The sequence below is a fragment of the Anabrus simplex genome, chromosome 1 (genome assembly GCF_040414725.1).
Source record: "Anabrus simplex isolate iqAnaSimp1 chromosome 1, ASM4041472v1, whole genome shotgun sequence".
NCBI classification, from domain to species: Eukaryota; Metazoa; Arthropoda; class Insecta; order Orthoptera; family Tettigoniidae; genus Anabrus; species Anabrus simplex.
In genome coordinates this window covers 272,651,110-272,677,889 of record NC_090265.1, presented here as the reverse complement: position 1 = coordinate 272,677,889, position 26,780 = coordinate 272,651,110, and the positions used below count along the sequence as shown (strand labels likewise).

General features: G+C 39.4%; 1 protein-coding gene and 1 pseudogene across 1 annotated transcript in view; one reads left to right on the top strand and one right to left on the bottom strand.

The window, feature by feature from the left end:
* The window catches only part of ZC3H3 (Zinc finger CCCH domain-containing protein 3), a 109,470-nt gene that overhangs the window by 8,349 nt on the left and 74,341 nt on the right, over positions 1-26,780 (top strand). The window contains exons 3-5 of the mRNA XM_067142302.2: positions 9,498-11,058; positions 11,511-11,686; positions 21,664-21,904. Coding sequence (XP_066998403.2) covers positions 9,498-11,058; positions 11,511-11,686; positions 21,664-21,904 — 1,978 coding nt within the window. The remainder of the gene's footprint in view (positions 1-9,497; positions 11,059-11,510; positions 11,687-21,663; positions 21,905-26,780) is intronic.
* Positions 22,297-23,186, bottom strand: LOC136857674 (zinc finger protein 397-like; annotated as a pseudogene).

The window sequence follows — 26,780 nt, the reverse complement described above, 5'->3', positions numbered from 1 at the left end:
CGTAGATTATTAAAAGCAATCAAAGGCATTTATACTGACAATTGGGCTGTAGTGAGAATTGATTGTGAGCTTGCATCCGGGAGATAGGTTCGAATCCCACTATCAGCAGCCCTGAAGGTGGTTTTCCGTGGTTTCCCATTTTCACACCAGGCAAATGCTGGGGTTGTACCTTAATTAAGGCCACGGCCGCTTCCTTCCAACTCCTAGCCTTTCCTATCCCATTGTCGCCATAAGACCTATCTGTGTCTGTGCGACGTAAAGCCCCTAGCAAAGAAAAAAGAGAATTGATTGTGGAATGAGTTTGTGGTTCAAGGTACTTACAGAAGTTAGGCTAGGCTGTAATCTTTCTCCTTTGTTGTTCATGATTTACTTGAATCATTTACTGAGAAAATGAAAGTGGCAGGGTAGGATTCACTTTAGTTGAATTGTATTAAGCATTTTGGCCTATGCCAACTCCCTAGGTCTTAATGGCATATTGTGCTGAAGGTCTGTAACTAGAAAATAGGTACAATGCGCATGAAAAAAAGTCCTTCCAAGACCAAAGCGTTATCAGTAGATAAGAAACCTAAAATAATTGGATGTCAGGTTGGGAATACAAAGCTGGAACTGATAGATAATTTGAAGTATTTAGAATGTGTATTCTCCCAAGAGGAGCCTCCACGGCTCAGGCGGCAGCGCGCCGGCCTCCCACCGCTGGGTTCCGTGGTTCAAATCCCGGTCACCCCCTGTGATATTTGTGCTGGACAAAATGGAGGTGGGACAGGGTTTTCTCCGGGTACTCCAGTTTTCCCTGTAATATTTCATTCCAGCAACACACTCCAATATCATTTCATTTCATCTGTCATTCATTAATCATTCCTCCAGAGGAGTGCGACAGGCTTCGGCAGCTGGCACAATTCCTATCCTCGCTGCTAGGTGGGGGCTTCATTCATTCCATTCCTGACCTGGTCGAATGACTGGAAACAGGCTGTGGATTTTCATTCTCCCAAGATGGTAGTATTGAATCAAGGAGCAGCAAAGCTAATGCAGTTCTCAGTTGCGATCAACAGTATTCAGTAAGAATGAAGTCAGCTCCTGGACAAAACTATCTTTACACCAGTCTGTTGTAAGACTAACTTTATTTTATGGGAGTGGGAGCTGGGTGGACTCATGATATTTTATTCACAAGTTAGAAGTAACAGACATGATAGTATTGTGAATCATTGCTTGTACAAACAGGCGAGAACAATGGCAGGCAGGTACTCATAATGAGAAGGCTAAGTTAGGAACGAAGAAAGAACTCGATTGATGAAGCTGTACGTATAAACCAGCTTCAGTGGGAGGGGTCATGTAAAGTGTATGGAGGAGGACAGGTTACCCAGGAGCATAATGGACTTTGTCATGGAGGGTAAGAGAAGTAGTGATATCAAGATGACAGTGGTTAGACCCGGTTTCTGATGATTTAGATATAAGATGTATAGAACTAAATGTTAAGTAAATTTACAGAAGCTTGCAGACTGAATGCTTAAACAGTCTTTAATGAAGATTATACAGTAGAACCTTGATTATATGTTCCCGGAAACTACGTTTTTCTGTAGTATTCGTTCAAATTACGTGGTCCCGTGAGCATCCTAATTAAATCGCGTTGTAAAAATCATGCATTATCCATTCCTCAAAGAAATGATTTCCCGGATCAACCGTCCAGAAATGTCAGTCCCTTCAACGCCAAATCCTCGATCACGTGTTTTTCAAGAAACTGTATCTAGGACGGCTACGGCATACTTACGGATTTTGGTGTTGACGTCCCGTCATTGTGGTAATTTGAAGAAGTACTGTACTGGAAAAGCGATCGGTGGTGTACTTGCGTAAGGGATCATGTTAGCATCGCATTCGGGTAGTATTGTTTAGAGAATCCTCAGAAATCATAAAGCAGAGAGTGCCCACGACAATTCAAAGGAGACAGAGCGCATTTCGACACCTCTGTTTGAACTTTACAAAGGTGAAGAGAGATTTTAGTTTCAATTATTATTTTAACTTAACACCTTTTCACTGAATTTTGTCTCAGTGAGTTGTTTTTTGCTCCACATATTGATGTAAATATTGTAGGCTATATTTATGCTAATTTTGTTTCCGTCTAGGCTCTCTTTTGTTTGTTTTTTCATTTGCTCTTTCATTATGGTTTTTAGCATTTTTTCAACTTATATTATGTAAATTATTTCAAACTCCCCTCATTTTTCACTGAAGATTGCTCAAACGAGCCGAAACATGTTTGAATTTGTTTGCTCCATCTAATGACGGAATATTTATTGTATTGAATTAGGAGGATACTCTCATTTTTCACCTTTGTAAAGTGAAAACCGTCAATACGGAATGATTCTAATATCTTGTAAGCTCTGTTTGAAGGCGGAACGAGTTTCGTCAAATGTTCGTACTTGCAAGACATCTGCATTATGTCCAGGGTTAGATTTTTGTTTTTTTTGTTTTTTGTTTTCGAGTGTGTCGCTGAACAGGTTTTGAGCATTTCCCTCGGGACAGTATAGTCACTGGGCTTTCAGGCAGGAATCGAAACTGCTCCTTCTTAACACAAATTTAGTATTTTAATATTATCGTATACCGGTATGATTATGTTATCGACACCAGAACAGATGTTTCACCTCACATACATAAAGCCATGGGAGGTTTTGGGGTTGCTTATTACTGTTTTTGTCCTAATATAAGACTGAGAATTTCACGTTTTTGTGTTAAAATGTTACAAAAACCGCAGTTGTTTTATTTGTGCACGTTACATTTGAAAACTTTATAATTCCGCACTCGTACCAACTTGTACAGCGAGCGCGCTTACCAGCTGAGCTCAAGGTCGCGAATAATCGTAATTTCGGAAGTGTTAATGATACTTTTTCTCTTTCCAATTTGATTTTGATTAGTGACTGGCAGAACTAGTGTTACTAATCCTTGCATGCCCCTTTCTATAGTTCTGCCACTAAATACAGTATAATGCATTCGAGAACTTGAAATAGCTGTTGAAGTAAGGAGAAATTGAAGGAACTTACTAGGAAATTGACTCTACCTAAGAAGGCAGCTAAATATAACTTGATGGCAAGCATAATTGGCAGTCATACAAATATTAGTGAAAAATGGAAGCGTATGTATAGGTATTTTAAGGCAGAAACAGGTTCCAAGAAGGACGTTCCAGGAATCATTAATGAACAAGGGGAGTGTGTAATGTGAGGATCTTCAAAAATGCTTGTTAATGATGTCGGCTTCCCGGGACTATGCGAGGCAAGAAGGTACTGATTATTGCACTTGAACTTAACTCCACAGCCTGATAACAGTATTGTACTTTACCACATTTCATTGCTTTCTTGTACCAAGTTTTAAATGAATTAGCCTACCATACTACGTAGGAGGTGGTATTACTTCCACCTAGATCTGTGGATGTGCCTGCCAGGGATATTAATTCTCAGGTGTGCTGAATCATCCAGACAGCTTGGGGGTCTGAGTGGCTAGTTATCAGAACTCCCAACCTTCTGGTCTTCACGAGAGGGAGGCTAGTTTTATTTGACCAGGAGATTTGGCCATGCACTTAGCGGCGCACAGCTGTGAGCTTGCATCCGGGAGATAGTGGGTTCGAATCCCACTGTCGGCAGCTCTAAAGATAGTTTTCCATGGTTTCCCGTTTTCACACCAGGCATATGCTGGGGCTGTACCTTAATTAAGGCTACGGCTGCTTCCTTCCCACTCCTAGGCCCTTCCTATCCCATAGTCGGCATAAGACCTATCTGTGTCAGTGCAACGTAAAACAAATTGTCAAAAAAAAAATTGGGTTGAGGATAGTTCATGGAAGATCCATGCACTCTTTTCTCCCAAGAAGAGAAGTCAGCATTATGATTGTGGATCTCTCTGCTTCTCTGGGGTGGTCTCACTTCAAATCCTGGTCCATGCAAGTGGAATTTTTGAAATGAAAAGTCATGTTGTTGTGGTTTAGATTCCACATAAAACTAGAGTTGCTTGACTGTGATCATAATATCAAGAATTTTGTGTGCTTTCTTTCTCAGTTCATAGATGTAACCATGGCAAGTGTATTGTTGCTGTGGGTTTTATTTACTTTCTTTAAAATTAATTTCTTAGACATTAATTTCTAATCTATTGAATGTACCATAAGGGCCTAGTAATGTCATTCTTGTGTCCTCACAAACAATTATTACCACCACCTTTGTTAACTGTTAAATTTTTTTCTAATATCATCATTCAGGAAGGGGAGATCAACAACTGATTTAATCTTTACCGTCCGTCAGTTAATGGAAAAATACTACGAACACAACCAAGATTTGTGGTTAGCCTTTCTGGATATCAAGAAAACATTTGATGCTGGGAACAGAGAGAAGGTGTGGGAAACACAGAAAATTGGAATACAGGATGACATGATACACAGGATCAAGAATTTGTATGAAGATACCCGAAGTAAAGTCAAAACACCTGTACGAATGACTGAAACCTATGATATAAAATCTGGGTTAAGACAGCATGGTGTTTTGTCTCCTCTTCTTTTCATCACTGTGATGAACAAGATTCAGAGAAAAGTTCACCGAACCATTGGAGGTAAGAAAATGAAAGCTATCTTGTTCGCTGACGATCTGTGCTTGTGGGGAGACTCTAAAGAAGACCTTCAAAACCAAATAAACTCCTAGACAGAAGCTGCTAAAGAATATGACTCATCTTCAGCCAAGAGGAAAGTGAGGTTATGGTCATGAAATACGGACATCCAGTGGGGCACATTGAAATGGAGGGGAAACAGTTGCAGATGAACCATCAATTCAAATATCTTGGAAGCATTATCTCTGATACTTGTTCTATACACAAGAAAATTTCCCACAGAATTCAGGCAGGTGGCAACTTTTACAAAATAGTTAGACATAATATGGAACAAGAAAATACCAGCAAAATGTAAGAGAGTCATATATGAAACCTATTACGTACCAATCCTGACCTATGGTTGTGAAACATGGACCATGAGAAATAAAGATGTTAGTAGAATCCAAGCAGCAGAAATGAGATTTGTCTGCAGCATGATTGATAAAACACCGAGGGACAGAGTCTGTAATGAGGAAATCTGCAAGCAGGCTCAAGTTGTAAGACTGCAGGACAGAATAACTGTGCAGCGACTGAGATGGTATGGACATGTGACGCATGGAAGATAACAGATTACCAAATCAAATGTATGATCTAAAACTTGAAGACAAAAGGACCAAGAGGGCAACCAAGACTCAGTGGTGAAGATTGACGTTGAACAGCGAGGACATACTAAGAAAGCATCGAAGAAGGAGAGAAGTTCAGAGACCGCAATTGGTGGAGAAGCCTCTTTCACCGACCCATCGCTTAAGATGGAACGACGTGGGATATGTATGTATCATCATCTTCCTTCAGCGTGTCCCAGTTATTTCTAAGGTAGCTGGAACCTCCCAGACTTATTTTAGTTTTGGCCGGGGGTTTGAGGCCGGATGCCCGTCCTGACGCCACGTGATTCTACAGATGAAAATCTCGATCCAGGATCGACCGGGATTCGAACTTCGGCCTTCTGGGTGTGAAGCCAGCAGCTAAGCCACTGAGCTAATCACGCCCCACCAAAAGTTTTTCTAATATGATTTATTAATGCTGTCCGGCTCCGTGGCTAAATGGTTAGTGTGCTGGCCTTTGGTCACATGGGTCCCGGGTTTGATTCCCGACCCTGCCGGGAATTTTAAGCATCATTGGTTAATTTCGCTGGCATGGGGGCTGGGTGTATGTGTCGTCTTCATCATCATTTCATCCTCATCATGACCCGCAAGTCGCCTACGGGAGTCAATTTAAAAGACCTGCACCTGGCGAGCCGAACATGTCCTGGGCCACTCCCGGCACTAAAAGCCATCCACCATTTCATTCAGTGCTAAAATTCCCTGATGGAAAGAATCTATAATGATCAGTACCATAGGTATTATTAAAAGAATGAACTGAACTGCATCTTAACTAATCGTTATTTAGTGTGCACATTGAAATGCTCAGAATTAAATAGAATGTTTGTGTTTCACTTGTTGATGCTGCAGTTAACATTACTTGTCCAGTTTCATTACACGAATTGCCTGCCTGTTGGCCGGGATTGTTAAGACGTCAAGTCTATAGGGTCTGACACCGTGGTTAGCCGGTTCGAGTACCGTTGGCTAAAAAATTTCACCATCAGAATGTTGGCCGGTAAGGTAGGAGAGATTGTGTTATACAATTTCTAATCACTAGATTGTGTGCCATAAGCCTGGATTCAATTCCAAACCTCTGTAGTGTTCATATGGAGTGAGTGCAATGACGCTGTTGATGGTGATTCGTTCGTCGAACGTCGATGTAAAGCTTTGAGTAGACCCCTTGGTGTTGTTATATAAGAGTAGGCTATACGCTGACACTGGGTTTCAGTCTCTCCCTACCTCATCATAATTCAACATCCAGATGTGCAGGACGCCCATGGGCATTAAATAGAAAGACCTGCACCAGGTGAGCTGAACATGTCCTGGGACACTCCCGGCACTAAAAGCTATGTGATAAGTAAGTAAATTGCATGAATTGGCTTTGGGGACCATCGCACTGTGAATTTGCCGAATTTAAATATGACAATGGGGATTAATGCCTTCAAGATCGACAAATTGCTTTAATTGTAGCTGATGGCACCTGAGATATTTAAAAGTACTTAATTTGACTCCAGAATAATATTTTAGTTGTTGGATGCAGGAATGCCATCTTTTATATTGTACACTAGCTGATGTACCCGTGCTTCACAACGGGATTCTCAGAAAGACTGACTTGGTGGTTTTTCTAACTGAATTCAACATAGGTCATTACAAAATCGTCAGGAGGAATGTAGCCATTGAAAGCAATGTTATCACATAAAATACTTGATCAAATGAAAAACCGCACACTTTCTCACTTTCAACAAACAGTACTACGGTGCCGATCTAACAGTCCAAAGTTCCAGAGCTGGAATAACCAGGTCGCAGACTGCCGTGAACACTCCTGTCATTATTCCATTAAATATGCATACTACTCATTCCAATCAGTGCCTCAGAGTAGGGATTGAATAGCTCGAATGCTATGTGAACCAGTGTGTTACGTACCAGTAATATCAGAAAATGTATGAACCAGAGGAATGGCATGCTAAAGAAGAAAGTTATCTAATTCCCCAGCTACTTCCCGCCAATATACAGGCAGGCTGTTACACTCGATATGACCAGGCGAGTTAGCCGTGTGGTTAGGGGCGCGCAGCTGTGAGCTTGCATCCGGGAGATAATGGATTCGAATCCCACTGCCGGCATCCCTGAAGATGGTATTGTGGTTTCCCATTTTCACACCAGCCACACCAGGTTGTACCTTAATTAAAGCCAAGGCCGCTTCCTTCATACCCCTATTCCTTTCCTATCCCATCATCGCCGTAAAACCTACCTGTGTCGGTGCGACGTAAAACAAATAGCACAAAAAAAATTCAAATATTTATGTCCGTCTGTATGTATGTACACGCATCATGAGAAAACGGCTGAAGAGAATTTAATGAAAATCAATATGTAAAGTTGGGTGATGAACCACTACAATCTAGACTATAAATTATTTTATTCACGCTGAGTAAAATGGTAGTTTAGGGGAAGGCCTGAAATGTAATTCTCAAATAAGTTATTTATGTTATTAGTGGTCGTGGTGTGAAAATGGGAAACCACGGAAAATCATCTTCAGGGCTGCCAACAGTGGCATTCAAACTTACCATCTCCCAGATGTGAGCTCACAGCTGTGCGCTCCTAACCGCACGGCCAACTTGCCCGGTGAAATTAAATTTTAGGCATTCCCCTAAACTGCCATTTAACTCAGCATGAATAAAATAATTTATAGCCCATATATATAATTTCCATTTATTTTGGAAAGACCTGTATTTACAGGCTGCCGCTAAGAACAAGGTAAAACATTCCGATTTTCATTAAATTCTCTTCAGCCGTTTTCTCGTGATGCGTGTACATACATACAGACAGAAATTACAGAAAAATAAAAAATCATTTCCTTGTTACTATGGACATGACCAATATAGAAATACCATTCTTTTCAAATTCTGAGCATTGTACAGACAAAACTTTTATTTTATATATATAGATAGATTATGGCAAAATGAGGCCAAAGAAACTGTTATCAACTTTGTGAGTCCTGAACTTGTTGGAACGTGTCCTCTTCCACGGGTGGAAATGAGTAATAGGGCATTCAGTACACATTGTCCTATCAGAATGAGTTTTTTGCAGCACATAGAGAGAGAGTAATGAGTGTGTGTGTGTGTTTGTTTTGTTTGACTAACAACATGAAGAGTGTAGTTAGATGTGAGATCTATTGTGTGTGTGTGCAATGCCAAGCAGCTATTCTGGAATTATGTGACTTCAAGCATGGGTGTATAATGGGGTTGCTAAGGCTGACTGGGCATTTTGCAGAATTGCAGAACTCGTGTGGGTCATGGTGTATCAAAGGTCCACTGATGGTGGAGATAGTGAGAGGCAGAAGGTTCCTGCAGTGGATTTGTCTCACTAAACTGCCATGCCACTAGGTCTCCAAGATTTCCTGTCCTAACACCACTGGATTTTTTTCTGTGGTGGTATGTTGAATATAGTGTATACACTACTGGACCTCTCATTAAGGAGGGCATGACACATTTACCCAAGAAGCTTGCCGTTTCAGTCAAGCCAGCTGTGTTCCATCTAGTAAAGAGTAATTTTCAAAAATGTGTTTGGAAAAGTTCAGCCAGGCATTCCACCTTACGTATGTTCTGAATTTTCAGTAACGTGTTACAAACAGCCAGAATACCATACTGATTTTTTTGTATTATAAATCTTAGTGATAGTTCATTCATTTGCATGTAGCTTTCAGTTTTGTGGCACCTACTCATCCACATTTACCGGGCGAATTGGCTGTACGGTAAGGGGCGCACAGCTGTGAGCTTCTATCCGGGAGATAGTGGGTTCGAACCCCATTGTCAGCAGCCCTGAAGATGGTTTTCTGTAATTTCCCTTTTTCACACCAGGCAAATGCTGCGGCTGTACCTTAAGGCCACGGCCAATTCCTTCCCACTCCTAGGCCTGTCCATTACTATCGTTGTCATAAGATCTATCTGTGTTGGTGCGATGTAAAGCATATTGTAAAAGAAAAGAAAAAAATGTTCATCGACATTGTCTTTTATAAGGTCAAATCTGAGACAAATTGTCATTCAACTTACATTTTACCAATCTTATCCAAATTGTTTAGTTTCAGAGTAAATGAACAGAAATATTCTATTTAAGAAAATATTGTAGCTTAGTCAGTATTTAGTAGTAACTAAAGTGTGGTGGTGATAATTATTTTAAGATAAAGTACAACTAGACTATCATTTCCTCAAAGAAATTAGAGATTTTTCTCCTTGTGTGGCTTCAGAGTAAATATTTGAAGAGCTTATTAATTAAATTTGTTTTACATTTATTAATTGATTGTTTTATTTTCAGGTTTGATTGGACAACATAAACACAACAATCAGCAAAGAAATACTGACTTGTGTAATTTTCACCGACAGGCATTTAAAGGACAGAATTTTCTGTACAAGCATAATGCAAAGTATGAGAACTTGGATTGTACAAATAAGAAACACTCTATGATGCAATATCCTGCTTACAAGAGCACAGTTTCTGAACCTACTACTGTTCCAAAGCAAAATTCAGCAAATGTATCAAAATATAAGAAAGTGAATCCTGTCAAATATGATGGCAAGCCTCATATATTAAATGAACAGCCAACTGAAAGATGTATCTCTCTCCTTCATAGCCCAGCTAAGAGCAAACCTCTTCCTTTATATCAACACAGAACTCAAGAATTGGGGGTCGAGAAGGCCCTTTTGACTGTGAGTTCCAATGCAATTCCCAGTGTAAGTAGAACGCAAAAAATAGAGATGACTAAATCAGTCCCACCATCAATTATAAGGCCTTTAACACATTGTAAATCAAATTTGCAAGTCCCTGGAGAGAATGTTGAAGAGAAAGCATCATGTGTTCATATCAATCGTCAGTTTTTAGGCAGACAAGATTTGCATTGCTTAGAAAACAGGACTACTTGTCATCAGACAGTTCCCTCTACCTCTAAAGTACATGTAAATCCCAAGTTGTTTGCTCATATAATGAAGTCTGGCAAAGGAAATAGGTCTACAGAACCTGAAATTCCTATCAATCACAATTCAGATCAAATTGTAGCCAATAAGATACCTTCTCCTAACATTCAGATATCTAATGTGAAAGAAATGCCAGTGGAAAAAATAGTGCAAGGTGAACGAAAACATATATTTTGTAGTAAAAGAAAGTTAGTAAATGATGTTGGACTGAATTTACCCTACTCAACATCTGCTGTGAAGAAAAGTGTCACGCCCGTTATTATGAAGTCAGCCAGTCTTGTTAACCGAAGACAAGTAAAAAATTCTCAAAATGATACATTACTCGCTGTTAGTCGAACAAAATTAGTGCGTGTGCCATCTCGACTAAGAAAATCATCTATCAGTAAACTTGCACGATCATCAGAAACTAAATCAACTGTATCATCTACATCTAGTGCTCCATTGATTCCTTCCAATAAAATTATTAGAAGAAGCATTTTAAGAATGAAATATACTTCATTAAGTAGAACTCGCAGAACATATGTAGCAACAAAATTGTCGTCTTCTATGAAAATGGCAAGATTAGTTTGTTCCAAGTACAGGCTCAGAAATCACCCCGCCTCTAATCCCAGTACCAAATCCCGCTCTGCAACTCCTGTCAGTAAACCTCTTTCTAGCTTGGGCACAAAGTATAAAATTGATCGAAGGCTTCAGAAAAATAAACGGTTGAAGAAAGTTAAGAAGTATTCCTTAAAGTATGAAAATGTGAAACATGGAATTTCATCCAGAAGATCACTTTCTTCGAGAAATAAAGGAAGTCTGTTTTTCTCTGCAAATAGACTGTTATGTAGTAACAAAGTATGGTCTAATACTGGATTTTGTAAACCAAGGAAAATAGTTATTTCTCATCGGAAGCTGTCTCGAATGTAAGTATTAATGCGTTTATTGTGACTTGTTTTTTATGCTGGGCTTTAACCGTCATGGTAGCTTATTCACACGTTGAGAATTAAGTGCATAATTTAACAGGATTTGTTCAGGGTGCAGTACAGTATTATAAATACACAGTTTGAAAGAACAGTTTTGAACATTCAAAAACATGTTTAATCTGAACATACCTTATTTTATAGCAAAATAACTATGATTTGTGCAAAAAATACATATCATATATTTATGGGGCTCTTAAAAAAGAAAGAAAACTATTGTTGACATTTTTATGATTATTTTCCATCTCCAGTTTCCTGGATGTGGTGATTTTTATGATATGAAATATAACTGATTTTTCAAATTGACATTTCTATGTATTTGACGAATATTAGGCTACTTCTGCCATCATAAGCAAGTATTATATATTGTTTGTTTTATTTCTTGTTTTGTTTAGTGGTAACAGTACAGATCCAAGAACGAGGAAAGTACAGGATAGTTCAGCTTTAGTAAGAATTGGAGGAGTTCTTTATAGAACATCACGCACAAAGTTAACCCGAAGCAAAGCAACTGGTGCTGCTATTACTACTGTTTCACAACAACGTAAATTAAGTACCAGTACTATTATAAAAAGTAAGTTGATACTTCTTCTATTTGGTATAGAGAGCTTGCTGTTTGATGATTGTGAGTGAAAAATGTCTATATTAATTACCATTGAGTGTTGATGAAATAGAATGTAATACAGTAGACTCCTTCTAGTTCGGCCACCTCGGGACCGGACTCTAGGTCGGATTAACCGACAATATGCTATAAATACCAATATTTAGCTTACGTGAAATACAGTACTACATAAATAACCTATAATAAGGCAAATAGTATTAATATGTCTTTACCAAGTATACTAACCCAAAATGAGTTGATGTCTTTATTATGTCTCCATACACTATTGAATTTTCACTCCCGATGAGGCATACACTCGTGGTGGAAAATTAAATGCAGAAAGACATATTACAAAAACTCAGAATTTAGTTAGTAAAGATACAGTAACACCTCGTATTAACATCACAGAGTGTCGTAAACAAAAGAAACTCACGTTACAGTATAGTATTGTGTCATAAAATCTGCAGAATTCAAAACTTAACAGAAATCGGTTATCTTTTTCTATTTTGTGTGTGTCAGTTGCTTTTTTAGAAGTAAAATCATGCCACTTAATTACAAATATTACATCAACTGCTGTTGCTTCTGTCTGTTGCTCGATATGTCGCTGCCGATTGTAAAGCTGCACTTCTCTCAGTGTGACTCGTTTTACCCCCTTCATTTTCTTCTCCATCATTGACTTCTTCTACTTCTTTGTTTTACTGAATAATAGCTTGCACAATTTCTTCGTCATTTAATATTTTGTTGTCAAGTTCTTTTTCACCATCTATCAATCCAGAATGTCTTGTACTACAAGATCACCTGAGTTAGGCAGTTGCTGTAGGTCGTATAACAGAGTTGCATTGGCTAGTGCAGTTTTTCTCTAACACACTCCAAACAAGTCAACTCCCTTCAGATTTTAAACGAACTAAGATACTAGCTATCTTAAAACCTGGTAAACCTACGGATTCTGTCGAAAGCTACAGACCAATTGCCTTAACGAGTGTCTGCTTGAAGCTCTTGGAACGGCTCATCTACAATAGAATAAGCCCTCTAATTTTTAGAATCATTCCAATCGAACAAGCTGGTTTTAGACCTCAACGTAGTTGTGAAGATCAGGTGCTTGCTCTGACAACACATATTGAGACAGGTTTTAAAAAGCAATTAAAGAGTGGAGCAGTGTTTATTGATCTAACAGCTGCATATGATACAGTTTGGAGAGAAGGTATTGTGTATAAGTTCTTTAAACTGACAAAGTGTGGTCAGATGTCGCGTCTGATTAACAATATGCTCTCAAATAGAATTATCCAGGTAGTCATGCATACAAATCACAGCAAAATAAAGGTACTTAACAATGGTCTACCTCAAGGATCTGTTCTCTGTCCATTACTGTTTAACCTGTATATTGCAGACATACCTGTCACGAGCTCTCATCAATTTGCTTACGCCGACGATCTGGCAATAATTAGTCAGCATGTGGATGCTAATGTGATAGAGAGAACTTTAAATGCAGACCTGGATGTTCTGTGTGCATACTTCAAAACGTGGTGCTTGAAACCAAGCCCTAGTAAAACGGAAACCTGCTTCTTCCATTTAAATAACCGACAAGCGAATATCACCTTGAAAGTGTCACTTAATGGAAGTCTTCTCCCACACAGTGCTAACCCCAAATATCTTGGAGTTGCTCTCGACCGAACGCTATCATACAGTAAACATCTAACCAACCTAGCGGCCAAATTAAGGTCACGCAACAACATCATCCACAAGCTTGCTGGCTTCACACGGGGAGCTTCTGCATCTACTTTGCGTACTTCAGCTATGGCGCTGGTGCTTTCCACAGCTGAGTACTGTTCTTCAGTTTGTATCAACAGCTCTCATACTGAAAAGGTGGACTCGGTCTTGAATGAAACAATGCGTGTCATAAGTGGCACAGTAAAATCTACTCCTCTTTTCTGGTTGCCAGTGCTCAGCCACATAGAACCTCCTAGAATTAGAAGATTGAACAACTTGTATAGAGAATACAATAAGGTATTAACCAATCCTGATCTCCCTATCTATAAAGATGTTAACGTCAAGATTCACTCGCCTCAAATCAAGATCTCCTCCTATTCAAACAGGACAGGAACTTGTTAGGAGGGATTTCAATCCAAAAACTGATTGGCAACAAGAGTGGAACAGTGTAGCTCCGATTCAATGGCAGACACTGTTCAATTATAAGAATCTTCCAGCTGGCTTTGATTTGCCCCGCAAGACATGGGTAGCCCTTAACAGAGGATGTACTAACCACGGGAGATGTGGATCAATGTTGTTTAAATGGGGTATGAGATCATCTCCAGCCTGTGACTGTGGTGCAGTTAAGCAGACCATCAACCATATTGTCACCGAATGCATTGGAAGGGCATTCGCTGGATCCAGCCAGGACTTTGTGGTGGCTTCTTCTGAGGCCATACAATGGCTAGAGAACTTAGATCTAACTCTTTGAACCCTTTTGCTTGCACGATTGTTTTCAATGTTATGATCTTGTAATTATGTATATAATATTTTGTGCTGTGTATTTAATCTTTGTATTGTTTTGTGTACGTTACCATACGCTAATAATAATTGTCATCTTGTTGATAATCCTGAAGATTAGGCTTGTCGTATGCTTTTAAGGGTTTCTTCTTTCCGTTCTTCAATGATCATTGTACATTTGGCCAGACTTTTCTCCAAGCCTTTGCAAGTGTGTATGGTGGTATTTCACCATATATGCCGTAGCCACCATGTAAATCACACCTTTTATGTTGATTTTCTTCAAGGCCTCAATCAAATTTATGTTGTCTTCATTATCCAGCTTTACTGAAATCTCTGAAAGAAGCTTTCGACGGTATTTCCTTTTAAAACATTCAATGACCCTTAGTCCATTGGCTGTGCAATGCTCGTTTCTTTTGGTGGCTGAAATAAGAGTGTAATACCACTCTCACCTTTGCATCCAAGTTCCTCTGGATGGGTGGGTGCATTGTCCAGCAATAGCAATGCTTTTACTGACAACTTCAAGCTCATCAAGTAATGTTTCACTTTAGGAACAAATTCACTTATAAATCACTTTTTAAACAGGTAAGAGTCCATCCAAGCTGATGTTTGTGACCTATTGGAAGGGATGACATGTTCAAGTTCTTAAAAGCCTTTGGTTTGCCAATTTTCCAGTCACACAAAGGGGCAGCTTATGTTTCCCTGAGGCATTTAAACATAACGCAACCGTAATTCTTTCCTTACTGTCCTTAAAACATGGGGCTGAAATTTCCTTAGCACCAGCAAAAGTTTGTAATTTATCCCAAAAGTAATGGGAAGGGGTGTCCTATTAGAAAATGTGCTGTGTATGACCCCGAGCGTTGTGGCTAGCTGCGGCGTAGCTAAGCAGTTTGTCACAGACACCAGTGTTGTTAAGATGGCAAAACGTCGCGAGTTAACAGACTTTGAGGGATGATCATCAGCGCACAGCGCATGGGTCATAGCATTGCAGAGATTACACGTGAATTCGGGTTTCCGAGGTCAACAGTCTCAAGGGTGGATCTTCAATATCGCAGAGAGAATGTTGCCACCTGCATAAACCGCTGCACGTGAAAACCACAACTTTTTAACGAACAGGCATCACGTCGCCTCCGCAGAACCGTGCTGGGCGCTCACCTGGTTACTGAGAGTCAGATCCCCACCCATTTGAATGATGAGAGTCAGGAACCCATTTCTACCAGGACTGCAAGGAGGCAACTGCACCGCATAGGTTTCACCAGCCGATCGTGTCCCAGTAGCCATGTGTCTTGGTAGGTGTCTTATTTACCAACTGATGTGCCCAAATTAGCATACTGGGGCGAATGCTGGCAACCAGGAATGAGTTAGCTGGAAAATTTATAATGTCCAATAATAGACCAACTATATTGGTATTATAAGTCGTGTCCCTTTGCTGACACCTCGACACAGAGCTCAACAACGTGCATGGGCCCGCAAATATCAGCAATGGACCATGGAACAGTGGCGGTGTGTGATATGGTCCGATGATCCTGGTTCCAGTTGTATCAAGTTGATGGGCACGTGAGAGTGTGGCGTATGCCCCATGAAGATATGGATCCTGCATGTCAACAAGGTTGTGTCCAGGCAGGAGGTGGCTTGGTTCTGGTCTGGGTGGCATTCTCATGGTCGCAATTAAGCCCTATTGTCCGGCTGCAGGGAGCGCTGGCAGGTGCATGTTATGTGGACATTCTTTCAGACATCTGCATCCATTTCTGGCCCTAGAGTGCCCTGATGGCGATGCCATTTTTCAGTAGGACAATGCACCATGTCACCACTCTGTGGTGGCACGCAGGTGGTTGGAGAAGCACTTCAGTGAAGTTATGACCATGGATCTTAATCCAGTCCAGCATTTATGGTATGCTGTCGATGCTGATGTACGCTCCATGAACCCCGCACAAACTACACAAGACCAATTGTGTGTAGCAGTGCAAGATGCATGGGTCCAGATCCCTCCAGAATGATTCCAACACCTTGTAGATTTGATGCCTCACCATATTGCTGCCATTTTGAGGCCTCGCAGAGGAGCAACTCATTATTACCATCACATTCAGTCTCTTCCCATGACTTTTGGCCAGTCAGTGTACTTGCTCTTGAGTAAGGTTTGCTTGGTTTATGTCAGTAAATATTTTTGAAAAAATTACTTGCTACCCTGTTGTCAGATGAAAGTTTTTCACTGTAAATGCCAAGGAGATGAATTCCATGACGTTTCTTCCAGCGTGTAAGCCATCCATCACTAGCCAAAAATGTCCGCTTGTTTTGAAGTTTTGAGTGTAGAATAATAGCTTTTAAAGTTGGACTACTTATTGGAGTGCCTCTTTGCCGCTCCTGCACGAACCAGACCCATAACGTTTCGTGTAAGAATTCATTTTTTCAGTTTTCTTAAGGTGTGATGTGTTGAAAGTGCCTTTTCTCTTTCCATTCGAGTACAGAAACTCTCAATATACTTTCTTTTACGATGCCAATCATTGACCGTGCTTTTCTAAACATTAAGAAGTTTACAAATACTTTGTACTGACTCACCTTTATCAATACGCTCTAGGGTGTTTAATCTTTGTTCCATACTAACACACGTACTTTTCCTTTTGACACTCATTGCTGTTCAGTATTGAAAACACACGCACACTACTTATGTCTGCACATTAACGTAACTATCAACCAACTGATTGTAACTGGAAACTAGAGGGACAGGTAGTGACCTATGTCTGTCTGATGGTATAGATGTTGATTCCCATAGGGAACCTGAAATATTTGTCCCAAATGAGTAAATTTATAATAGCAATGTAGTTGGTCTGTTATTGGGCATTATAAATTTTCCAGCTAACTCATTTGTGGTTGCCAGCATTTCGCCCCAGTGTGCTAAACTGGGCTCATCAGTGGCCTTCACGGTATGCACTAGCCATACGTCTTGTTAGGTGTGCTGTTGACCAGCTGATGAGCCCAATTTAGCATATTGCGGCAAAACGCTGGCAACCAGGAATGAGTTAGCTGGAAAATTTATAATGTCCAATATCGGACCAACTACATTGGTATTATGTCTGTCTGAGCGGGGCGCAAGATAAGGAAGAGAAGCGTGACTCAAGGTGCTGGCCGGACTATCCAGTGGCCAAACTAACCAAAGCCGAACTGGAGGGTGTCTACTGTAGTTCGGCTAGTTGCATCATGATACTAAGGTCAGAGAAAGTCAATTTTTGCACATGTCTCCACCCTTCTAGCTGAGGTATGTGATATGTTATTCTCTTGCAATGGCGTTTGGGAGATAGTGGATTTGAACCCCACTGTCGACAGCCCTGAAGATGGTTTTCTGTGCTTCCCCATTTTCACACCACTCCTAGCACTTTCCTATCCCATCATTGCCGTAAGATCTATCTACTGTATGTCAGTGCGATGTAAAGCAATTGTAAAAAAACAAAGAAATAATAATAATAATAATTCCTTTGCATAATATTCTTCTGGCCTAAGCCCCATTAAGTATTCTCATATTTTTTAATAGAAATTGTTCTAAATTCTTGCCAAATCTCTCTTACAGAAACAATTTTCAAACCCATATTCCAGGTCTGGTGGTACAAATCCTTACAGAAGAAGTCGAGTTCATCACAACTCATCATGGTGGTATACCATATCACAAAGTATTCTGAATTTGTCATGTTCTTTGAATATACAAACAATATTTCCATGTGCCTCTTACAAATCCTTAAAAGATATTAATTAGGTCTGCCTAGACAACTGCTGCCCCATCATATTCCGAGGGTAGCATATGGTCAAGACCCCCTTAGACTTATTTTTTATGATAGGGTTCACTGCCTCATACCAGTCGGATCTCATGTGTACTAATGGGATGAGTGGATCCCATTCCAATGATCAAATCAGGATTAAAACTCTAAAATAAGGAGGGCAATAAATCTATGACCACAACTACCCATATATCATGGGACAGTATAAAAATACAATTGCAAGGAATTCATCACGGCAATTTGCTGAACACTGCACTGTTTATGTTTTGTATTGCAGTTTTACTATTTACATATTAACTACTGTCCAACAGCACGCTTTGACCTAGTCAGTAGGTTTTCTGTACTGTACGATACTAGGCTGACCAATTCTAGATAGACTGTTCATATCGTGTGGGTGAGATAATGGGTTAATTCATCATTGTAGGATTCAACCTTATTTCAAGTTAAATCAACAATAATGTTTGTAAATACAGTATGCTGTATCATCATTCTACATAATTTTCAAGATCCAATACCAAACACGCAGCACAGACCAATCGTGTGTGAAGTATTTGCATCAGTGAGACTCTGGAGAGTTCTTTTCTGCCAGAGGTATAATTTCAAGAGAACTTCGAGTCATAGTTCATGGAGATATTAAATACTACAGTGTCTACTATAGATCCAAACCAGAATCTGATGAAATGAAATGGCGTATGGCTTTTAGTGCCGGGAGTGTCCGAGGGCAAGTATGGCTCGGCCGTAGCCGACCTGCTCGTCATGATGAGGATGAAATGATGATGAAGATAACACAGACACCCAGCCCCCGTGCCAGCGAAATTAACCAATGATGGTTAAAATTCCCGACCCTGCTGGGAATTGAACCCGGGACTACTGTGACCAAAGGCCAACACACTAACCATTTAGCCATGGAGCTGGATACCAGAATATGATGTGAAAAAAAGTTCCAGAATGACTATACTCCATGGCTATTGGTTGAATATAAATTCCTGTATGAACATGATTCCTGCAATAAAACCACCAGCACTGTGAAAAATGGTTTTTAACTGTTATGATAATTTTTTGTGATCCCTTCGACAAAGAGAGACTGGAAGCTGGCATTCACTTCACCTCATCTCATCCTTAAGTGCAACAGAAAGAGAACATTGGATCTGGACAATGGATGGTCCAGACCTGACATGAGATAGCCCCAATGTATGGAGTTGCTGAAGCGCCTCAACAAATTTATGAAAAATATATTCTGAGTTCACCAGAATCTCTCTGCAAACAGATCGATGTCCAAGAGCTAGAATTGGAAGGGTAGCATCTGTGGCCTTAATTAAGGTTTTGTCTGTTGTGAAAATGGGGAACTATGGTAAAACATCTTCAGGGTTGCCAATGGTGGAATTCAAACCCACAGTCTCGTGAGTCCAAGCTCATAGCTACGCGATGCTAACCACACGGCCAATTCACTTGTTCATAGTTTTGTTTATTGGTTCATGTATAGTGGGTCTAAGCATATTTGGCAGTGTGACATTGTGTGGTGTAGTATGGGTGATAATAGATGGAATACTTCATAATTTGGGGTCAGACTGTCGTTCCCTGTTGAAGACATTAGGAATGCTATGTATGTATGTATGTATGTATGTATGTATGTATGTATGTATGTATGTATGCTAACCATTCAGTTGACTATTTAAGGTTGAAAAGTTCATTATTGGTGTGGAAGAGAGTTAAGGCGAGATAAAAGATGATGCACGGAAAACTTCCCCTATTGGAAAATAGTATCTTGTTCCACCTATTCAGTACCGGTACAATATACTATCATTTCAACTCTAATTAATATTGAGACACAAAAATAGTACTTTTCTATAACGTAAGACCTTCAGCTATTATTGTTCATGTATGCATGTTACTATGGTGATGTGCATTAAATATCTTGAGAAAGCCTTGCAAAAAACATATTTTACAATTCTTTAAAAGCTGAGTGTCAAACTGAAAAACTCACTTAATTTTTTAATTCTAGAATGTTCCATGTTGTTGGATGTCTATTAAAAACACTCTTGATGATGAACATAGAATGTGTATGAGAGTAAGGCCCACTTATTCTTTTTATTGCAGTAAAATGACAAAAACATTTTGTTTTCAAACTCTTGGGATAAGTTAACAGCATGAATCACTGAAGGAGCTTAAAAATCTCTGTCTTAAAATAGTTGTGTTTCTAGTGCCAACAATGTACAAAAGGAAAGTCAAGTGAGTGTGAATGCCTTTTTTTTTTTTGTCAAAGTAAAATTTGTAAAGAAAAATGAAAATGAATTAGTTGTTGAGGACGAAGAAAAGAGAAACAATATGAACTAAAATAATTTACAATGCATACTCACCGTATATGCTGTGTGCCTGTGGGATGAAAAACCCAGCATGAACACCTCTTGTCTACATAGAACATAGTAAACTGAGCGAATTGACCATGCGGATAGGGTTTTGTAGCTGTGAGTTTGTATTCGGGAGATGGTTGGTGCACATCCTGCCGTCAGCAGTCCTGAAGATGGTTTTCCTTGGTTTCCCATTTTCACACCACGCAGAATGCTGGTACCTTAATTAAGGCCATGGCCGCTACTTCTCAATCCTAGCGCTTTCACATCCTAGGATTGCTCAAAATCTTCGATGTGTTTGTGCAATGTTAAAAAAAAAAGAACATAGTAAAACCCTGTTATGCAGTAATTCAAAGATTTTGTCTTACAAAAGGATGTATAACTGTTTTACCAAATTTTAAAAAATGCAAAGTTTTGAGCACTTATGAAGGAAAAAATTATCACTTTGGGCAATTACTCCATTTTTCACATGACATGGTAAATGGCATTCTACATATTCCACAATCTAGTAGATTGTCAGAATTGTTATATGATCAAGTTGTGGGAGATGTTGACAGATTTAGGTGAATGTTTCATAGATGGTTATTCCTTAGGGAACTTAAAATAAGGATTAATTTTATGCTCAGGGATGACCTAGACATCACCGAAGAGGTGTGCTAGGTAAATGGTGAGTGAGGTAGTTTTCCATTGCTTTCCTCACTGAGGCAGAAGGTGTTATTACATATCAGTTTGCCAAGCCCACTGAAATGCATTACACCAACCAATCCTATGAGAGACACTTTCACACTACTCGTTTCCAGGACTGTATAAGGAATGGTGCTACTGGCATTGCTCATACCTTGGTCACTTTCAGTTGTTAAAGTCAAAGATGAAACAGACAACAGATCTATGGAAGTAACATATTTGTTCTAACCCATACCATAGGACATAATGCACACTGTAAACATTATCTCTCACTAGAAATGGACTTGGGCTAATATCTTGTATGTATGACAGAGAAATACCAGTATTTATAATTTTTTTCAGTGCTGCTTATAATGCATATTATGGAAAAATCGGACAACTGTTAAAACTACCTCATGGTGTTCATTAACTAGCCAAACTTACAGATAAAATAATAATAAAAATACACACAAAAGTGTTGTTTAATGTATTTTGAAGTCATAATTTAACCCAAAATGGGTTTACATTGGGATTTGGTTAAGTTTATGGTGGAAAAATATCGAGGCGTTTTCTTTCAACTACACTTGTTGGATGCTAATATTTTTATGTAGTTCTGTTTATTTTTATTTGTTCATCAAATTGATTTCAATATTATGTAGTAATATGTAACTCTCAATAATGGTTGCAGAGCGAAGACGTAATTGTGGCCATATAGTATACGTGAGAGGCAACAAGTTTTTGATGGATCCTTTAGGAAAGACATTGCGACGTATTCATACTGTCAATACTGCAAATGGCAATGGGCAACAGACTATTCCTGTTAAATCAAATGCCATCAAGAGGGTAGATATTGGAGGAATTACATTTGTACAAAAATCATGTGATTTACTAATGAGGACCAACACTCATAATACCAGAAGTTTACTAAGGTAAGTTCCTACCATGTATATTCTTCTTTGTTTAGTCCATTTTTGGGCTAGATAGGATTGCCAATACTGTGATTGTGGGGAGTTAAGTCAGTAATACTGCTGATGTAGAACATGAATGACTTTGTGATCAGTTATATACTAGCTGCTTGCTATGTGGAATGATGGACAAAATAATGTAGATAATTCTGATGTTTTGCTGTACAACACAGTGATGATGGCTTACAAGATTGATAAATCAATTAAACTATTGCAGTAGAATGGCATTCTTCCACCTTTCACTTTCTCAGTTAATCTCAATTTGTTTCAGACCTTGGTTTTCCTTCACAACTTCAGTCTTTCTTGTATCTCTCCACCGGATAAAAAAGTATCCGTTATAAAATGCATGATATTTTTCATTTCAAACCAGTCTTTTTCTCTGAATGAGGTCGTAGCCGATAAACAGGGACATATTTCTCAGCAGGAGACTGGACGCAGCCGGTATCAAAATCCTGGTCGACTCGACTTACAGTCTGAAGCTTCTGTTCTTCACTGGTTACATACAAATCCTGTGGTTTATGTTGCATATTGTGATTGTCATAGGCTTTCTTGCTGTAGAATAATGCATCACAGGTAGTACACCTTATGAGATAATCAGGAACTAAACTGCGTTCTTCCTCGGTGTGTTCTCTGTTCTAGATGCTTCTGCAGATTAAATTTCACAATGTACTCAAACCCACATAAATGACAGTAATACACTGACTGTGCTTCTCCGCATTATTTTTGTTTTATCTTCTTGCTGGGAGGAGGGGTGGCTACCGCTTTGAACAGAGCCACAATCCTAGTATATGTAGACTTAGAGTGATAACTTCAAGCTTCTTCATTTTAAAACACAACTCCAGAATCATTACATGGGAATAATCGGCTTGGGGCTTCTTTTGGATGATCTAACACGTGCTTGTCGTGGTTGACTTTCATTGGAAACGCATTCCACAAAATGGACAAAAATGCTTTGATGCACTGTCTGGATGTTTTCTTAACTTTTGCTGAATAGCTACAGTAATGGAATTAAACTGCTGATCACAAACGTCACATACAACAGATCCTAAATTATTTTCAGAATTACCACCAGGAGAACTAATTTTAGTTGCTGGAGTAGCTTGCTTATCAGTTGTTGTAGACATTCCTTTCCTCACAGGCTGACCCTTATTAGCATGCTTTCGGAAGTGTTCCTGGAACTCTCAGATTCCAGTTTGCTATTACAGAGAACACAAACATGTTCGTTTTTATCACATGACTGTGACATATCGCCCCAGCAACTTTCAAATTTTATGTTCAAATGTTAAACAGCAAAAAGAAACACAATATAAATACTAGGGGACACAACATTCATAGCACCGCCTTTAAAAAAAAAAACTCTTCTCAACCAATGAACCACCCAAGCAATATCGGCTGTTGGCACAATTGATAATGTCTACTCATAATTAATGAAAGTGACGAGCTAAATATTGAATGTCCACCTCAGGTATAAAGAAGTGTGTTAACTAGTATTCGTTATCGATTGATTTGTTGGAGTGACATATATTTAAAAGTAATATGTTCGAGTATGAAAACCAGGCACCTATCCCTTAGTGACATTTTATTTTGCAACATGATCGCCTCCTTCACGCATATATCTAAGCAATGTTCAATACACCAGTGTGACTAACAGGCTGCTCAAATGTTGGGATCTCTCTGTATATAAAGCTTGAAACACTAGATATCTGATATAGGACTTGTACACTTGATAAGGTTCAGTGCTATTTGTATGCTCGAAGGTTCAATGTATTTACATAACCTCACTTCCCACACGAGTAGGGTATCTTCAACTGTATCCATCACTGCCAGTCACTACAAGAAAATGTTGCCATGCCGGACAGAAGTGATAGTATTGCTAACGATATCTATCTATCTCTGCCCAGCATTTAACATGGAGATAGGAACAAAAGAAGCAGTCGGATGTGATGGCGTGTGTGTTAAATGGTTCCATAGAGAATGCATTGGTATGGGAGTGGGAGCTTTTAATGCACTCAAGTCATCGAAAAGCAAATTAATGTGGTTCTGTTCTGAATGTAAGATGGTTCTTGATGACTGGAGAACTGGGAGAACAGGATTTCATGTCTATGCTTAAATCAGTTATAAGTAGGGCTCGGATCGATAAGCTCGATAAAATCTCCAGATATGCTCGAAAACCATGTGTTATATGCTCGATAGATATGCTCGAAAAAACATTATATGCTGTTAAATATACAGAATATGCTCGAAAAACACAGTTATAAACTATAGAAAGGAAAGTGAAACTAAAAACACCAATAACATATCTTTATATACAAGCTTTATTTTGTAATTGTATGTGTGATACACTGCGATATACTCGCATTCAAGTTTCAAGTATATATATATGAGAAGTTTTCTTATAAAAGTTGCAGTTTAAAAGTTCATTTATAAAATGTTCAGAATTAGGCGAGTCAATGAAGTAGATCTGCATTGGTCTGTACAACAAGAATTTTTTCTATGTTTTCTGTTTTGAATGATTTTCTTAAATCAGTCAATAAAAGTTTCAATGATGAGAACGATCTTCAGACGTCAACTGATACGAGAGATAAATACTTGAATGGTGCTGCTTCTCGTGCAGAGTAGTTCGGAAAATCCTCTGACGGTGCAGACTTGCCACGCAGCATCCTCTCCAAGTCCAACGCTGCACTCCAGTCCGGATTTCGAGCCAGCACGAACTCCATCCTTTGTTTCACGGTTTTACCAGTCTCTCCAGGTCACGAGTTGGCTTCTTCGATGATTCCTTGTAATGTAGCGACCACTTCAAACTACTCCATCCCTTGCAATTTCAACTTTAGGATGGCCTCAGGAATGACGCTCATATAGGCTTTTATGAAAGTTAAGGATGGCATCAAGCCCTTCATTTTAAAAGCAGCCTTAGCTTTCGCGATGTACTTAATGTCCGCCTCATCACACATATTGAACACCTGGAAAAAATATAATTGAAAAACATTAGCCGAGGAGAATAACTGAGAAAATTACAAAATTAGGTGCCGTATGATGGAGTAAACATAAAAGGTATGAAAAGAATGATAAAGAAAACCTCGAAAATGAGAAGATTTTAAACATTTCAAATAGTCTTACCTCTTCAGTTGCCCTATAATTTTCAGCGTAATACAGGGCAGCCAAGATCCAAGTTCCCCATCGCGTCAATATTTGCTCAGAAGGTAAAGGCAGCTCTGGATGCATCGTCTTGAAGGCACGGACTCGAGAAGGAGCCTTGACGAAAATTTTCTTCACTGAAGAAATGACGCTGTTGACGCTGGACGATTTTTCGCACAGCTCCTCAGCAACTCTGTGCATTGCATCAGCAAGACAAGTAACATGAAACATCTTCGAGTAGAGAAGCTTGAGGCTCTTTCCAGCCTTGATCGTGGAGGGAGCAGTATCAGTCACCAATGCGAGTACTTTGTTTACCTCCTCATCTGAAAAGGTTGGCCACGGCAAGCCTGAAAGAGGAATGCATAAATTGAAGGGTGAACTGTTCAGTTAATGGGATTCTGACATGTCGTACGACTGTAAGAGATATTTAACTATCAGAACCATCAGAGTCTTCACTGAGCATACGTAGAATGCATTGAAATTATAGCCAGACTGTATTTATTCTTCTTTGGCAAATCGCTCGAAAAGTAAATTAACAAAAATATGCTTACGCAGAGCTGCTTGCACTGTTCGCATAGTGGTACCATGGTTTGTCACATATAGCTCCCTGCACAGAATTAGGTGGCCCTTCCCCGGTTCACGGGGACTGAGTTTTCCAACAATAACGTTGGCAATGTGTCTTCCATAACTGCCTGTGTTCTCGTCGATAGATAACCAAATTGGGTGGCTCCCGCTGTCGTCCCTGATTGCGTTTAGAACCTGGTGAGATAAGTACCTGAATGAATATTCTTCATGGAATGAAGCTATTATCGAGAGCGTACCTTCATTACGACAGAGCCAGATCCATGTTAAAATTACTAAATTGTTTAAACGAGAATGCGGAATACGGCAATCGTGCATGAATTCATACCTTTTCATACTCTAAAGAAACACATTTTTTACGTAGAGTCGACTCATGAGGCAACCTTCTTCCTGCAAAGTCCTTGAAGAGAGCTCTAATCTCAGCATGTTCGACCTCGTAGAGGGGTATGTTGGCACTCACGAACGCCCTACAAACTCTGGAAGAAAACTCGTCCGATTGCTGTTGCTGATTGAACAAAGGTTGTATCAGCGCTTGTTTCTTCGATTTCCTTTTTTTTAATTCTTCGACATTTGCTGAGTGCCCACTTGTGGCTTTATGTTGGGAAAATTGAAAACCCTTCGAAATCTTGATCTGAAAATAAATAGGTAGGTCCGCATAAGTGAGAAAAAATACATTGAATGAACAAAAATAAAGCATTTTGGACTATGAAATTATTTTCAAATATTGCAGTAGAAATACGAGCACCCTCTCAACGATCCCATGAAAAACCAGCAAATCCAAATGTCAATTTCCACCTCGGAAATATAAAATCTGAAGATCTAACGGGTCTACACTCCGAATTCTTACGCTTCTCTCTACTTACCTAGTAGGTAGGCACTGTATACTGCACATATGGATTATTTGAAATTTCAACTGTTTGACCAGTAAAATCTTTAGGAACGTAGATGTGAAAATGTCAATAAGAAACCTCTTTTTCACCCCGTCAGCAGAAAACTAGTCTGGGTCTTCCTTTGCAGATCGTCGGAGTAAAATACTCAGAGATTCCTTAACTTTGGGCATCGCGTACTTAGAAATCACAAGAACTCAATAGGTACGTACGGATACATTTACGAACTGAGAACT